We start from the raw sequence: 15188 nt of genomic DNA, 5'->3' as shown, positions 1-15188 counted from the left end.
TCCCTTATTTTCCCGTTGATTCGATACGGTCTGAGCACTGGCACTGTATGTGGGCATGCTGTGAAATCAGCAAGCAGTTGGTGGGGCAATAAACTAACAGAATTAATGTTACAGTTATGAGGTTTTTAAAATTGCATCTATTATAGTACATCAATAACTTCCTTGCAAAAATATATATTTTAGTTTGAAATGTTAAGTGCTAAGTCATGAAGAAGTACATTTAAAGTCTGCAGATGCTAGTGACATTGTAATGAACTTATAATTTTACCAGCACAGCAAACATGCTTCCTTACATTTTTTTTACTCTCAGGATGAATTTAAAGAAATCCTGAAATTCACAGGACAAAGCACAGAGAGATTTGATGTGAATCAGCTGAATCAATTCTGTTTGACTCCTATAACTGAGAAAATAAGTATGTCAGGTAAAATCCACGGAGGCATGTGGTGACTAAAATGGTACTCAGGTTGTTCATAAGCATCTAAGTCCAAGAAAAGCAATCCAGGAAACCCCTACTCGGAAGCTCCCTAATCCTAGAGACACCTTCATATATTTGGTGTCTCTATTTTGGGCCACAAAGTTCCCAGGACACCTAAAATTAGACTTCTGCGCATTAACAGGAATGCCTGATTTTGAGCAGCTATGCATCAAATTCTTGCCTAACATCCACTGTGGCAGTGTTGGTTTTGCCTATATTTGTCCCTGCTGGATTAGTGGTCAGAACACTCTCCCAAGAAGTTGGAGACCTGGGTTTTGGTCCCTCTCAGCCTGAGGCAGGGTGGCCATTGGTCCGGCTTATACCCAACCATCCTGTATTTAAACCCTTTGTCCTCTGTTCATTTCTGAATGAGGAATGGACTGCAAAAAGTTCTGTTTTTCAGTTAGTTGGTGGAAATAGGAGTCAATCATTTGCTCTCATGATTCTGTTGGCAGTGCCTAGAGGTAGAGCAGTGCACAGCCAAGAGCAGTAGGATTTCCAACGAGGCAGGGAGGTGGCCTTTTTATGGTGGCCCCACTCCTTGCTGCTGATTGACCAAGGAGGCAGTGATACCACCCCTCATCACAGATTGGCTGACAGGGACTGCCCCTCACAAGGGGATGTTCTGTATTCTGGGGATGCCGCCCTACTCTGAGGGGATTCAAACACTCATTCTCCAATGCCTACAGGCATTTATATACATACATTTTCTTTCTTGGACATGCTGGAGATCTGGCATGTCCAAGCAAACTCAATTAATCAAGTGTGCTGTATCGCATGCAGTTGTATAAGCAGCGAAATGCACATTAGCGTGCAGAAAATGGTGGTGGTGTGCTTTTGAACTAAAACACCTTCAAGGTGTTCTAGCTCAAAGGTGGACCACCACCATTTTCTGTGCCCTGATGTGCATTTTGCCGCTTATACAACTGCATGTGCTGTGGTACATGCATATAAAAATGCGTTTTCATAGATTTCATAGACATCAGGGCTGGAAGGGACCTCAGGAGATCATCAAGTCCAGCCCCCTGCCCAAAGGGCAGGAAGTCAGCTGGGGTCATAGGATCCCAGCAAGATAAGCATCCAATTTACTCTTGAAGGTGTTCAATGTAGGTGCTTGAACCACCTTCGCTGGAAGACTGTTCCAGACCATGGGGGCTCGGACAGTAAAGAAATTCTTCCTTATGTCCAGCCTGAAACGGTCTTGCAGGAGTTTGTGACCGTTCGACCTAGTCATCCCTTGGGGCGCTCTGGTGAACAAATGTTCCCCAGATCCTGGTGGTCACCGCTGATAAACTTATAGGTCGCCATCAGATCACCCCTGAGCCTGCGCTTTTCCAGGCTAAAGAGTCCCATGTCTCTCAGCCTATCATCGTAAGATCTGTTTTCCTGACCTCTGATCATGCACATGGCTCTCCTCTGGACTCTCTCAAGCTTCTCCACATCCTTTTTGAATTGTGGAGCCCAAAACTGGACGCAGTACTCCAGCTGCGGCCTCACCAAGGCCGAGTACAAGGGGAGAATGACGTCCCGGGATTTGCTCGAGAAGCATCTATGGATGCAAGCCAGAGTTTTGGTCGCTTTATTAGCCACAGCATCGCATTACAGGCTCATGTTCATCTTGTGGTCAATGATGACCCCCAAGTCTCTTTCATCTGTAGTGCTATCCAACGTAGCACTGCTGAGCCTATAAGGATGCTGCAGGTTTTTCCTCCCAAGGTGGAGAACCTTGCATTTTTCGGTGTTAAACACCATGAGGTTCTCGTCTGCCCATTTGCTGAGCTTGTCCAGGTCAGCCTGGATCACCCGCCTATCTTCTGGTATGGATGCTTTGCCCCAAAGTTTGGTGTCATCGGCGAACTTGGCCAGTCCACTCCTGACTCCAATGTCCACATCATTAATGAAGATGTTGAACAGTATGGGTCCCAGGACAGAGCCTTGAGGGACCCCACTGGTCACAGGGCACCACGATGAGTGACTGCCATCAATTACAACCCTCTGGGTCCGACCACGGAGCCAATTTCCCAGCCAGCGGATCGTGGTGGAGCCAAGGCCACAACTCTCCAGTTTGGCCAAGAGGTGATCGTGGGATACCAGATCAAAAGCTTTTTTGAAGTCAAGTTATATGACATCAATCTCTTCTCCCTTGTCCAGGTGATGGGTCACCTGGTCATAGAAGGAAATGAGATTGGTCAAACAAGACCTACCCGCAACAAACCCATGCTGACTATCCCTTAGGATGTTAGCCTGGGCCAGTCCATCAAGGATGGCCTCCTTAATAAACTTTTCTAAGATCTTCTCCAGGATAGAAGTCAGGCTAATGGGCCTGTAGTTAGCCAGATCCACTCTCCTCCCTTTCTTGAAGATCAGCACCACATTGGCCTTCTTCCAGTCTTCAGGCACTACACCAGAGCGCCAGCTCCTTGAGTACCCTGGGGTGCAGATTGTCAGGGCCGGCTGACTTGAAGGTATCCGGCTTCTCAAGATGTTCCTTCATGAGGTCAGCATTTATGGAGGGTAGGGGATCCCCATCACCCGGATCTCCCTGTCCCATAGCAGGCATGGGCATCCCATGGGACTGATGAAAGACTGACGCAAAGTACCTATTTAATAGGTTGGCTTTTTCCTGGGCGTCAGTTGTCAGTTGCCCCATCTGGTTTAGCAGGGGTCCAACGTTGCCCTTGCTTTTCCTCCGGCTCCCCACATATCTGAAAAAGCACTTTTTGTTGTCCTTGATGCTTGAAGCTAGTTAGAGTTCAGTTGCAGCCTTGGCTTTCCTGGTTTGCTCCTTGCAGGACCGTACCAGTGCAGAATAATCCTCCTTGGAGGTGAATCCCATCCTCCATCCTTTGTAGGCTTTCCTTTTTAGCTGCAGGAGGTCCACTAGGTCCCTGGAGAGCCAGGAGGGCTGCTGTGCCTTCTTGCTGCCTTTCCTCCATGTTGGAATAGATTTAGCTTGTGCATTGAGGATTGCTTCCTTGAGAAGCAACCACTCTTCTTGAACTCCCATCTCCCTGGGGTCATGGTCCCTAAGGGCCTGACCGACAAGCCCCTTGAGCTTGTCAAAGTCAGCTTTTCTGAAGTCAAGGACTTCTGTGTTGCTGACTGACTTGCCAGCTTTATGGCGGATGGTGAAGGTGATCAGCTCATGGTTGCTGTCACCCAGCTTCCCATCAATCACTAGGTCGCCGATTAGGTCGTCCCCCGTAGCCAGTACCAGGTCGAGCAGCGCTTTGCCTCTCGTTGGCCCATAGACTTCTTGAGTCAGGTAGAGGTCATCCATGCATGAGAGAAAGCTTTGCGACCGCTCGGATTTTGCTGAGTGATCTTCCCACGAGATGTCCGGGTAATTGAAGTCACCCATGACAACCAAGGTCCTGGAGCAAGCGGCCTCAGTCAGTTCCCGGGCGAACTCCTGGTCAAGCTTGGGACTTTGAGTGGGAGGTCTGTAGTAGACTCCCAACGTTGTGTTCCCTGTGCCGTATTCCCCATGAATTTTTACCCAGAGGGTCTCTAGCTGTCCATGCCAGTCACCAACATCAGCTTGCAGGGACATGTAGCTTTTCTTCACATAGAGAGCTACACCCCCACCCCTTTTGAGTTTCTCCTTACAAATAAATTACACAGAAGGGTATATGGAGCCATCCTTCTAGCTGAAGAGAAGTTCAAGGCAGCTAAGAATGCAAGAGTCATTCAACGAGGAGAAGAACAGGTAATTGGAAGGCCTGGATCTGTAGCCTGCTGGTTAGGATACTCCCCCTTCCCCTCCATTCCCAGCTAAAATCTGGGTTCTTGTTCCTGCTCCCAGAATTATTTCTGGGTCTTTTATGCAATGACTCTTTAGTGCAAAATACATAAATGTTCCATGGAGCAGACAAGAACCCAGAATTGACCATGTCCCAGTAGAGAGACCTCACTGCTAAACTACAGTCCTTGTTTTCTTTCTGGCCTCATGATTTCTGCATTCCTTTCTCCACTAGATGAGAAAGGGGGCAGAATAGCATCATCCCAATATAGTCTGTAGCCTGGTGGTGAGGACTCTCCTCAGAGATAGAAGATAAAGTTTTGAACACTAGCAGGCTGAAGAGGGCATTGAATCCAGGCCTAGTCTAACCACTAGACTGCCACGTAAAAAGTGATGACAACCTTTTAAAACAAATGTGCCTGTGGGTATGGCATGGCAGTGCTGCCTGTATGAATAAGAATGCCACCCTAAGTGAGCCTATTTTTTCCTGGTCATCTATGTGGCCATTTTTAAAATACTTATAGGGTGTTTTTGGAACTTACTTGTCCAGGGTTATAGCTGCTACGGCACACACTCACTAGGCATGACTGTAATTCTCCTTGTGTGAAGGGCTACATATCAGGGAATAGAATACCCCTGGATGTGTAAGCATCAAATATGGCCATTTTGATGACCAGGAAAGAATAGAATGCTATCCTGAGAGCACACCCAGCAGATCAGGCCCTCCAGGGACATTGGGAGTGTCTAGGTACATTCCCATCTTTGTTCTGACTTAGAGTGGAGAGTGGACAGGAGTCAAACACAAGCTGCTTGGACTGGGCCAGTTCTATGCATGCCCATGGAATTTTGCAATCCTAAATGGAGGCATCAAAGAATTCAGGTGCCTCCAGGATTTGGTGACCTTTGGCAGAGTTTCTTCAATATATTTTTTTGGACTGAACTGCGTTCACTTTGTGTAAGTACCATTTTTAGATGCCTGCAGTTTCTACTTCTGGATTGTACCTGAAGTGCTTTATTTAGATTTCAAAAGGCCAGCCCATCTTATGGAGAACTCCACCCTCCCTGCAAAAAACCAAAACAAAAATAGAGGAGTCAGCTAGTCACAATGTTTTAATTTATGAATATCTTGGTTTCTAAGTTTTAATTTTAGGGCCCTGCAATTTCTTTTCTGTAAAAATGACAAAAAGAAAAGGATTTCTTAGGGTGATATCTTTTATTGGATCAACTGTATAGTTGGCATAACTAGTGGGGGGCAAAAAAGGCAACCATTCTGCGTGCTGACCTGGGAGGAAAGAGGCAACAAAAAAGTGGCAGCCATGCATTTACTTTCATAATTGCAGTTGCAACTGGAAGTTGCCAATTCCATTTTGCTCCAGCACCCTTCCACATCCCTACATTTCTGATGGTTGGGATAGAGTTAGACAAGTTTTTAAATGTGAGACATTCCTCTTTTGAAGAGTTAAAGCCAGTACAGCATGGCATAGTCAAAAGCAGTTGGAAGAGACAGCAGAGAAATTCCCAGGTGTAGCAGGCAACAATTAGCAGGAGAAAAGAAGCTGATTATTGGAAGAACAAGAATGTGATAATGACCGTTCTCCCTTTTGGTGGGCCTTAATCTCCCAGTATTGGCAAAGCATTCAAAAGCTTGTCTAGCTCTATTCCCACTTGGTCCAGCAAAAGACATCACCCTTAGAAATCCTTGCCTTGTGCTTAATTCCTGGACCACATGGCTATAGCATCACAGGGATTGGCAAAATATGACCCATGGCTCACCAGGGAATTCTGTAGGGCCTGTGGTGGGTTCCATGTGGGTAACCTGGGTTATGGCACGTGTCATGGCAGGATCAGCACAGTGGCCAGATTTGGCTTCCCAGTAGCCCCCACAGCAGCAGTTCACTCTGCCCAGCTCTCACTGCCAGTGTCTCCACTGCTATCAGACCCAGCCCCGCTGCCCAGACACCCTGGCTTATCTGCCTGGCACCCATCTCTGGGGGCACTAAACAGAAAGAGAAGGTTGAGTCTTGATGGAGACCAGCCTGGGACTCTCATGGGTAGGGCATGCTTTGGTCAGGTGGATGGGATGGGGCCATGGGCAGATAGGGGCCAGCATCTGGGAGCAGGACAGGTAGCGGGGTGGGGCTGGGGCTGGTCCCAGAGCAGAGCTATATTCCGCTCCCCCATGGAAGTGGTGCCCATAGCAGGTATGTGTAGGGAATGAATCGCAGCTCTGCCCTGGCCCCTTGCCCCATATTATTACCCCCGATCCCAACCTTGGTTCCACTCACTGCTCCCACTCCCAGATGCCAGTCCCTTCCAGCTAGCAGCCCCATCACATCCACTAGGCCAAGGACACCCTGCCTGCAGGGGCCCAGGCTGGCTTCATGGACACCTCACTCACCCATCCTCTCCATTCAGCACTCCCAGTGATGGGTGCAGGGTGCATGGGTCTGGGGCCAGTTAGGATCAATTCCCCCTCGCCTTCCCCACTGCCATGTCGGGTTGGGTCAGCATCCTCCCCCAGTCCACAACAGCTCACCCAAACTCCTTCAGGGGCCCTCCAGCCCAAATAATTGCCTACCGCTGCTCTAACACTACCAAAAGAAAAAAAATGCTTTTTACCTCCAAGCTAAGTATCACCTGAAAAGGGAGAAGGTATTTATGCTAAGTCTTTGACAGGTGTTATTTATCATTTAGTAAACTACTTGCATCTTGCCACATCTCTTTTTCAGATATGTATTTGCTTTGTTAGACTGAGTTAACAGGTGCCTATACAAAGCTTTTCAAAACATCATCCAATATGTGTCTTTTAATTTGAGTTCTGTTATTTGCTTTACCTGTTGTTCATAAGCTCTTTGGTTAGGTTTCACATGATTCTGTGCACATTTTCATGTTGAACTTGATTAGCCATATAGTTCTGGTTTTATGATCATGTTGAATCGATGTGAGCCAGCAGCATCAAAAGGTCCATAAACAGACGTTTTTTCATTTTTTTCACCCAGCACTGTTCATCTGTGAGCATTTGTTAACTGAGCCTCCCAACAGCCCTGTGAGACTCCCATCTGACACCATTTAACTGGGATGCAATAACTATGTAAGACTGAAGAGCCACTGCAGAGCTGTTTAAGGCAGGAACTGGGTTTGAAATTCCCTAGGAATATAAGTGCAGTAATCAAAATGTAGTTATCTGGATGGAATTTGACCAAGACATAGGAGTTAACTTCCTCTCTTTTAAAAAAAAAAATCATAATAACCTTGAGTAGGTAAGTCATTAGCTTTATGGAAAATCTGAAAGACAGCAACTCTAGCAAACCAAAGCACTATGTAACAAATAACTATGTAAACAAACATGTAACCAAAGCACTATGCTGAAGTGTCAGCTTAGTACTGACTCAGGAAAGAGTAGCACACAGTGGTTTATCCAAAGCCTTTGATTTCAGTGGGCTTTAGATCAAAGCCTTAATGAGTCATCAATGCAACTTTCTGCAACACCCCTGTCCTTAGGAGGACTCCCATCCACCAGTTGAATCTTCCATGCCTTGTGATCAGTGAGTATCTGAGAACAAGGCTGCAAGCAAGTTTAATTAACAAACATTATTCACAGTTATTTTTCATACATTTTCAAAATGTACTAAACGTTTGCTGTGAGCATCCCACAGAAGCATGTGGGGTGTTCCAGCCCTCTTGGCAGCAGAACCAGAAGTGTACCAGAAACAGTTCTGGTCTGCTTCTGGGTCTGCTGGGGAACGCACCGGGCCCCATCCTCCCCATGCCTCTCCAGCTCGGCTACTGGTGCCTCCTGCGTCTGGGGGAGCAAGCCAGAGGGGGCACCCTCTTCCACCCCCCCCCCCCGCATGCTCCCTGGCGGACCTGGAAATGGACCAGAAGTACTTCTGGTCCATTTCCAGGTTTGCCACCAAGCACACAGGGGGACCCCCTCGCACTCCTGTGGGACGCTCCATCCACCCCAGCATTGCAGCATTCACAAGTCACAGCTGGTACCTCGAGGTATGTAGAAAAAACATTTAAAGCTGTGTCTATGTCTAAATCACTAATTCTCCGAATCAGCTTCAAATCTTCAGATTTGAATCTGGCCAAATTGAATCACGGACAGTAATCTGAATCAACAAATTGAATCACTGTCCCTGATTTAGGCCAAATCAGAATTGAATATGGCCCATTTTGCACACCCTTAATATATTTATCATAGCACTGAAATATCTACAAGGGAACTGAAACAACCTGCACAGCATTTTGCCCAGCAAAAACTGGAATGCATATATAGGCACAAAGTTAGCTGTATGGGAATTAGTTTCCGATTCAACAAAGAACTTAAATATCTACTTGCATACTACATGCACCTTTCCCTCAAAGAATAGCCTTTCAAAATTGGGATGTTTGTCTTAAGTGGGGAAGCAGATTTTCATTACCAGAAGAGAAGCATGGAGATGCTCTTGCTTCTCTTTGAGCCAGCAAGCAACAGGGGTGGGATCCAGCTTAACCCTCTCACAGCCTCTGCCAAATTGGCAGTAGTTTTTTGGCTGAGCAGTCAAAAGCTGCTGCCAATTTGGCAGAGGCTGTGAAAGGCACCGTAGCTTGAAGTAGCCAGTTAGCTGACTGAGGGCAAATGACCTGTTACAAGCAATCAGTTCTCTCAGTCATGACTCTGGAAAATATCTTTTTTTCCTACATTTTGCCTTCCAAAATCAAGGTGTGTGTCTTACTTGGGTGCATGTTGTATGTAAAACAAACAAAAACTGTAAATGCTCCCATCCTATTAGCATCATTGAACTAAATGACATTCTTGAATTTAAGCACTTTATCAGAGGCTTTGAATAGGAAAGATTCACTGAATTGAATCTTTCCAAATTATGTCCAACACAAAAGATTCATGGAGCTGTGATCCAGACCCTACTGGTCATAATTCTTGTGTGAATAAAACTAAACAGTGTAGTAGCATCGGTCCATTGGAAGGCATTGAGATTTCTGTTGGTTGTGCATTTAGGGAAATCTCATCCCCAAATTCCATCTCTGCTTTTAAGTGGCAAAGTCCTCCAGCTTTGGGTTCCTTTAAGGGAGCACAGTTTGCTCCTACAAAACTTGTGCCTGCAAAATTACACCCATAAAATGAACATAGTTAGCCTCATCTTGCAAGTAACACAATTTTGCTTTTTCTATTTGAATTTTGGCCAAGTTGTTCAGGATCTCTAATCTGATCCCCTGTGTATGTCATCACAGACTCCATCCCAATGTCAGGTCCTTCTATTCTTCCTTTAAACGCTTACCAGTGTTGTCTCAGGTGGGAATACAACAGGTGTAGCTCATTCACTGTTTTCTGCCTTACAGTGCACAGCAACCTGTGGTGGTGGTGTGCAAGTGCGGTCTGTGCAATGCCTGGCATCTGGCAGACCAGCCATGGGCTGTCCCCCGCACCAGAAGCCTATCACCTCCCAAGCCTGCAACACAAACTTCTGTCCCATTCCTGAAAAGAAAGGTAACTACAAAGACTGCATTCTTGTCCAACTTGGAGCTCTGCATTTCCCTTAATGCTGCTGCTGTACCTGTCAGCGGAGTAGGCTGGTGTGTCAATTCAGACATTTGCAATGAGATCCCATGTCAGGCTGTATGTGAGATTGAGTCTGTGAACCAAATGACTCTTCTCTTTTCCACCTGTGGTCCCATGCTCAGAGCAAAGGGAACCATAGCTACTGTAGCAGCATGGGCTTGCTAGCAAATGGCCCTTGTTATCTGTGGATCTTGAGAACTGCTGGACTATGAAGGTGGAATCACAGCTTATTACAAGGGGACCCATTTCCCTTCTCTCACCCAATCAATGATTTAAGGCAACAGCTGTCAACGTTTTCAGGCTGTGAGCTGGAATGACCCAACTTGGATCAGTGGTGGGTGGGTAGGTGCTAGGACACAGTCACAGCCACCGTCATTCCTCCTCACCATAGCACAGGGGAAGCCACATGAGCTGGATTCAGTAAGTCTGTGATCCAAACCTGGTCTGCAAGCCATAGGTTGCCAACCCCTGATTTAAGAGAACCTTCATAAAGATCTCCTTACAACATTTTTCTCTTCCTATCCTGGTTCCCCCTCTCAGATATTTCTAGGGGAAACCTGTTCTAACCAAAGTTTATCCCTTAAAAATAAGACATCTTGACAATGGTCCTGTCTCACGTTCCTACGTTCAAGACCCTACATAACTGAATCTTTGTCAGAATCATATATTCATTCCCATTCCCATGACAGTTGCTCATATACAGCTGGACCCTCATAAACTAGACACCCAAAATATTTGAATAAACAGATGTTTGGCTATGAATTGAGTGGTGTTTTGCAGTTTAATATAGCTGGTGTGAAATTAGGCAGACTTTAGGGTAAATTAGTTCCAGTTAACCAAAGTTACACTGTATAGCCCTGTCTATACTGACAATTTTTGAGGGGGGAAAATGGAGGGATAATAATGAAGGCGGGGTAGGATGGAGACTTGTGTACAAATGTGTTCTAGAGACTATTCATTTTAGAGTTATGAGATGGTGATAAAAAAACCAGCAATGGCCAATCCAAACTGGAAATCCTACATCTGGCAGTATAATAGTCATGACACAGTGAAAATGCAGCCCGTGTGGAAGGGTGAAGGGAAGAATTTATTAGCAGAATTTTTTGTGGGGAACAGAGTACCAAAGAGGAGCTCCCAAAAGGAAGAGCCCTGAGATAAGACCATAAGCTACTATGGAAAATTGTAATAGGTCTTTTCCCAGTGCTAACTCGGTGCTTTAAAAGGTCCAGTTTCCAGTGGCTGGAAATAGCCAAGATCAGAACTGAATGGGAAGGAAATCTGAAGCATAAAAATATTAGTTATTACTGGCTGCTGTTTAGTAGATATACTTAAGGAAAGCTACTTGGATTAGAGAAACTCTTCTGGTTACCCTCACATCCATGTGGGTGGAAACTAAACATGTATTACTTTATTCAGTTCCCACTTTGGGTTTCCTTAGCTCCTCTTTTTGCCCAGTAGAGAAAAATAAAGTATCCACTGTGGTGGCTAGGTGAACAGTTTGGGCTATTCTAACTACAATTTCAGTCTTGTTATCAAGCAAAAGCACCTACAGGGGGCAGCCTAGATTTGCAAATTGGGAACAAGCCTAGAAATTGGAAAAATTGGCTGAGCAGAGAAAGCATGCAGATTTTTCAATTGGTCAGTTGTAAGGGTCTTTTTGAACACTAAAGCAATGCTAGGACTTGTCATCTTCACTGTTTGATACTGCTGATGACTCTAACTTTTCAGTTTGGTCCACATGTAGCCCAAGACCCCAGAACAACTGGGAACTCCAGAAATACTGTACCAACTTCCCAGGCCTCTGTCAAGTATGTAGACTTTGCTGATGAGGAACATCCTCATGAATTGGGAGGGATTTTTTTCTGAAAGAAGAAGGGAATTTATCATAACTTGTTAAAGAATCCTAATGGCAGGGCATCTTGTGTAATGTGAAGGGTGATACTCTGGATCTCATGCTATGCTTTATACAAGAAAAGGCTTATTCAGAATGCACCGGATGTAACAGAGGTTGTGAGCTTGCCTTGACTGCTCCATGGGAGCAATTGACCAAGGGATATGGTGGATTCTCTAACATTTAGGGCATTTATACACATCCTTTTTTGTGCTGCAAGGCACCGGAGATCCAGCACGTCAGAGCAGGCTAATTTAACTGAGTCTGCTCTGCATGCGAGCTGACACACACGGAGCTGTGTCATGTGCAATTGTATAAATGGAGAAATGCGCGTCAGCATGGAGAAAATGGCGGTGCTGCTCTGTTGAACTAAAACACCTTCATTGTGTTTCCCTGTTTATATAAATACAGCGCTGCAGCTCTGGGTGCTTTTAAAAGCACCTGGTACTGCGGCACAAACGTACAAATGCCCCCAATCTTCAAATGAAGATCCAATGCCTTTCTAAAACTTGTTACTGCTCCACAAAAAGTCATAGGCCTGATGCAGAGGTTACTGGGTGAGGTTTGATGGCCTGTGTTATGCAAGAGATCTGATTCAGTCAATGTAAATATCCTTTGAACCCTAATCTTTGTGAATCTTTTAGATTCTCTTGCAAGAAAATCGACATTTTCTTTTAGGTGCCTTTAAGGCTTTCTTTCTCTTACGCCTAGTAATCAGGTCCAGGAAGGGATAATTCTGTACTTTATACAGTATACTAGTAATTCTGCCTAACCTCTGTTTTTCTTCTTTCAGATACCTTCTGCAAGGACTACTTCAATTGGTGCTATTTGGTTCCACAGCACGGAGTTTGCAACCACAAGTTTTATGGCAAACAATGCTGCAAATCTTGTTCTAAATCAAATTTATAAATGAAGACTGGATACTATAAACAAAGTATATTTTTAATACAAAATGAGCTGCACATTCTAAGTTGGGCTGTGCCTAATGAAGATGGGAATTTGAAGAATAATGATACTCATCTCTCTCTCTCTCTCTCTCTCTCTTATTTTAAACTGTGGGCCTAAAAACCGACATGGACGTGCACTACTGGGGAGGCCTTTAAATATTTTGCAGTATTCTTATAGGAGCTACAACACTGTCTATTTGCAGGGTCCCATTTCTGGGAAAAGGTAAAGAAGTGGAAAAAGCACAGTTAATTTTTTTTATAGAGAATATTTTAAAATCATCTAAAGAGCTGATCTTTGCATGATATGGGTGCTGTTATGAACAGATAACTGGGAAGAAGATTTCTGGAGGAGAAAAAGTTAAAACAATAAGTAAAAGTGCATTAGAACACTCAGGGCGCAGACATAAGAGCAGCTCCCCATTGCAACTCATAGCACTTTCCAGGAAGTGCTCTCAGTTAAAATGATCCCTTGGACCAAATAGAAGTTGGCTGTTCGGTCTGGGAGTTGGGGATTCCAGTTGCTTGCTATGAGCCTGCAGCCCAGTCCCTGTAGCAACACCGCTACTGCCTCCCAGCCTGGACACTGCTTTCAGAATGGGAGGGAGGAAAGGGAACAGAGGGAACTTGTTCTTGGGGTTCCCCAGCCAGCGCTGGAGGGTGGGATGGGTGGATTGGAGCCTTCCCACCTCAGGTGGGCTTCAATCCACCCACCCCACCCTTCAGCATGGGCTGTAAAAACCTCAGACCAAACTGAAAACTTTTACCCCCTCCCATTCTGAAAATAGCAACAGGCTGGGAGGCACACGTTACAGAACACACTTTGTTTTACAGTTACAGAATACGCTCTATTCCGATTTTTGCTAAAGAAGTCTACAGCCATGCACTTGTGTTTGTTCACGACTGTAGACTGCTTTCTGGGGCCAGATCAAGCAAAAATTGTCACTTTTGTCTGCACTCTCATTTTACCTCAGCTTCCCTTGAGCAGTCATCTGTTGTGTAATACTTTGAGCTATTTTAAGGCTATGTACAGACAGTCAAAAAGCCAGAGGCCGAATTGATTCACTCTTCGCAGGTTAGTTTAAGCTGCATAGATTGAACTGATAAGCAAGTGAACAGACATTCACTTTTGATTCTGAAAATGCAGCCACATGCCTGCAGTGGCTCAGGCCAGAAGCCAGGGTGTGCTAGAGCATGCCTCTCTGCTCTGCTGGAGCAGACAGATTGGGCCAAAGCTAACCCGCCTACCCTGTGACAGGGAGTTTGTAGAGGAGGCGCAAAGCATCCTGGGATCCTGGGGGACTGTTAGGTAACTTGAAACTGGAGGGGATCTGGGTAACAAGTTCAATAAAACTTAACCTAAATCAGTTAATTCTGATACTACACCCATCCAGGTTTATCTTAAACCAGTTTTGGCCATTTTGAAAGTGGTTTATGTGCACTGAACTTCTGTTGTGTTACAGATTTGAACAAGTTTTCAATCGCATACTGGTTTATATGTAATTTTTGTCCCTAGTCTAACAGTCATTAAAGAGTGAGTACCTCTGCAGCTGTATGTAGCCAGCTCTGAATATGAATTTCAGTAAGAGTGTCTGTGTTTTCTTTGATTAGGGTCTTCAAGAACCCCATGAAAATTAAAACTATTTTAATTAAAGTGAACATACTTGAGGCACTTAGGCCATGGAAGAACGCAAGCTCTACTTAGAGGTGGTGGGAAGGGGGAACTAAAATAATTCAAAAGGTGCTTTCTTCCCCCTTCTAGATTCACAAACCAGGGAATACTTTTCTTTGTTATTTACAAATGAGTGTTCTTATTTAAACTTTTTATATGCTTTGCCATAACTACAAAACAATTTGTTCCATGCCAGTGTTGTTTAAGCAGCTGATTATACCAAAACCATGTTGTTCATATTAAAATGTAAGGTACTACTACACTAGAGGCCTGCTTAATAGTATACTTTGTAAAGCTAAAAACCGTTTGTTTGTTTTTTCAGTATCCATTCAAAATGAATGCCATTTTACAATAAAAAAGCTGCACATCTTAATATTTCACTTTGCTATATTACAGCAATGGTGCTTCTTTGAAAAAAAAATTGTGGTGTGATATCACTCTGAATGGACATCTGCATATATATTTTCTGAAATTTTAGGATACTTTTATTGCAGTGCTTGTTCTGATAACTTTTCATCACTTAATGGCTGGGGCTGAGATTACACTTTCAGTGACTTTGTTGTGCAAAGAACCCTAAACAGAGTTTTGGATCTTCTTCCGCAACATGTTCTTTGTGCTGAAGGTTTCAGCAGAGCGTGACGGAGAGCTTGCTAGACTGATCTGCACTTGCCAAACACCCTCCTTACTCCCTAAGGAGCAAGTTACCACTGTCTTCAAAAGGCAGTAGTTTGGACTCAGTCCTGTATTCCTCATTCAGACACATTGATCATTGACATTCATGGAAGTTTTACCTGGGTAAGGCAAAACTAAAGCTTTGAGCCAAATTGTCAATTTAGTTAGAGTTGTAAATTCAATACAGTTGATATGCACTGTCATGTTTGACAGCAGTTGGCAGTAACC

The 15188-nt window shown here is 44.7% G+C and overlaps 1 protein-coding gene across 1 annotated transcript in view; it reads left to right on the top strand.

The window, feature by feature from the left end:
- The window catches only part of ADAMTS16 (ADAM metallopeptidase with thrombospondin type 1 motif 16), a 185039-nt gene extending 170394 nt beyond the window's left edge, over window positions 1–14645 (top strand). The window contains exons 22-23 of the mRNA XM_090039162.1: window positions 9562–9709; window positions 12466–14645. Coding sequence (XP_089895288.1) covers window positions 9562–9709; window positions 12466–12581 — 264 coding nt within the window. The 3' untranslated portion in view covers window positions 12582–14645. The remainder of the gene's footprint in view (window positions 1–9561; window positions 9710–12465) is intronic.
- Window positions 14646–15188: the final 543 nt, after the last annotated feature.

Source organism: Crocodylus siamensis, chromosome 3, assembly GCF_052110815.1.
Source record: "Crocodylus siamensis isolate JL-2025a chromosome 3, ASM5211081v1, whole genome shotgun sequence".
NCBI classification, from domain to species: Eukaryota; Metazoa; Chordata; order Crocodylia; family Crocodylidae; genus Crocodylus; species Crocodylus siamensis.
This window is presented reverse-complemented; position numbering and strand designations above follow the sequence as displayed.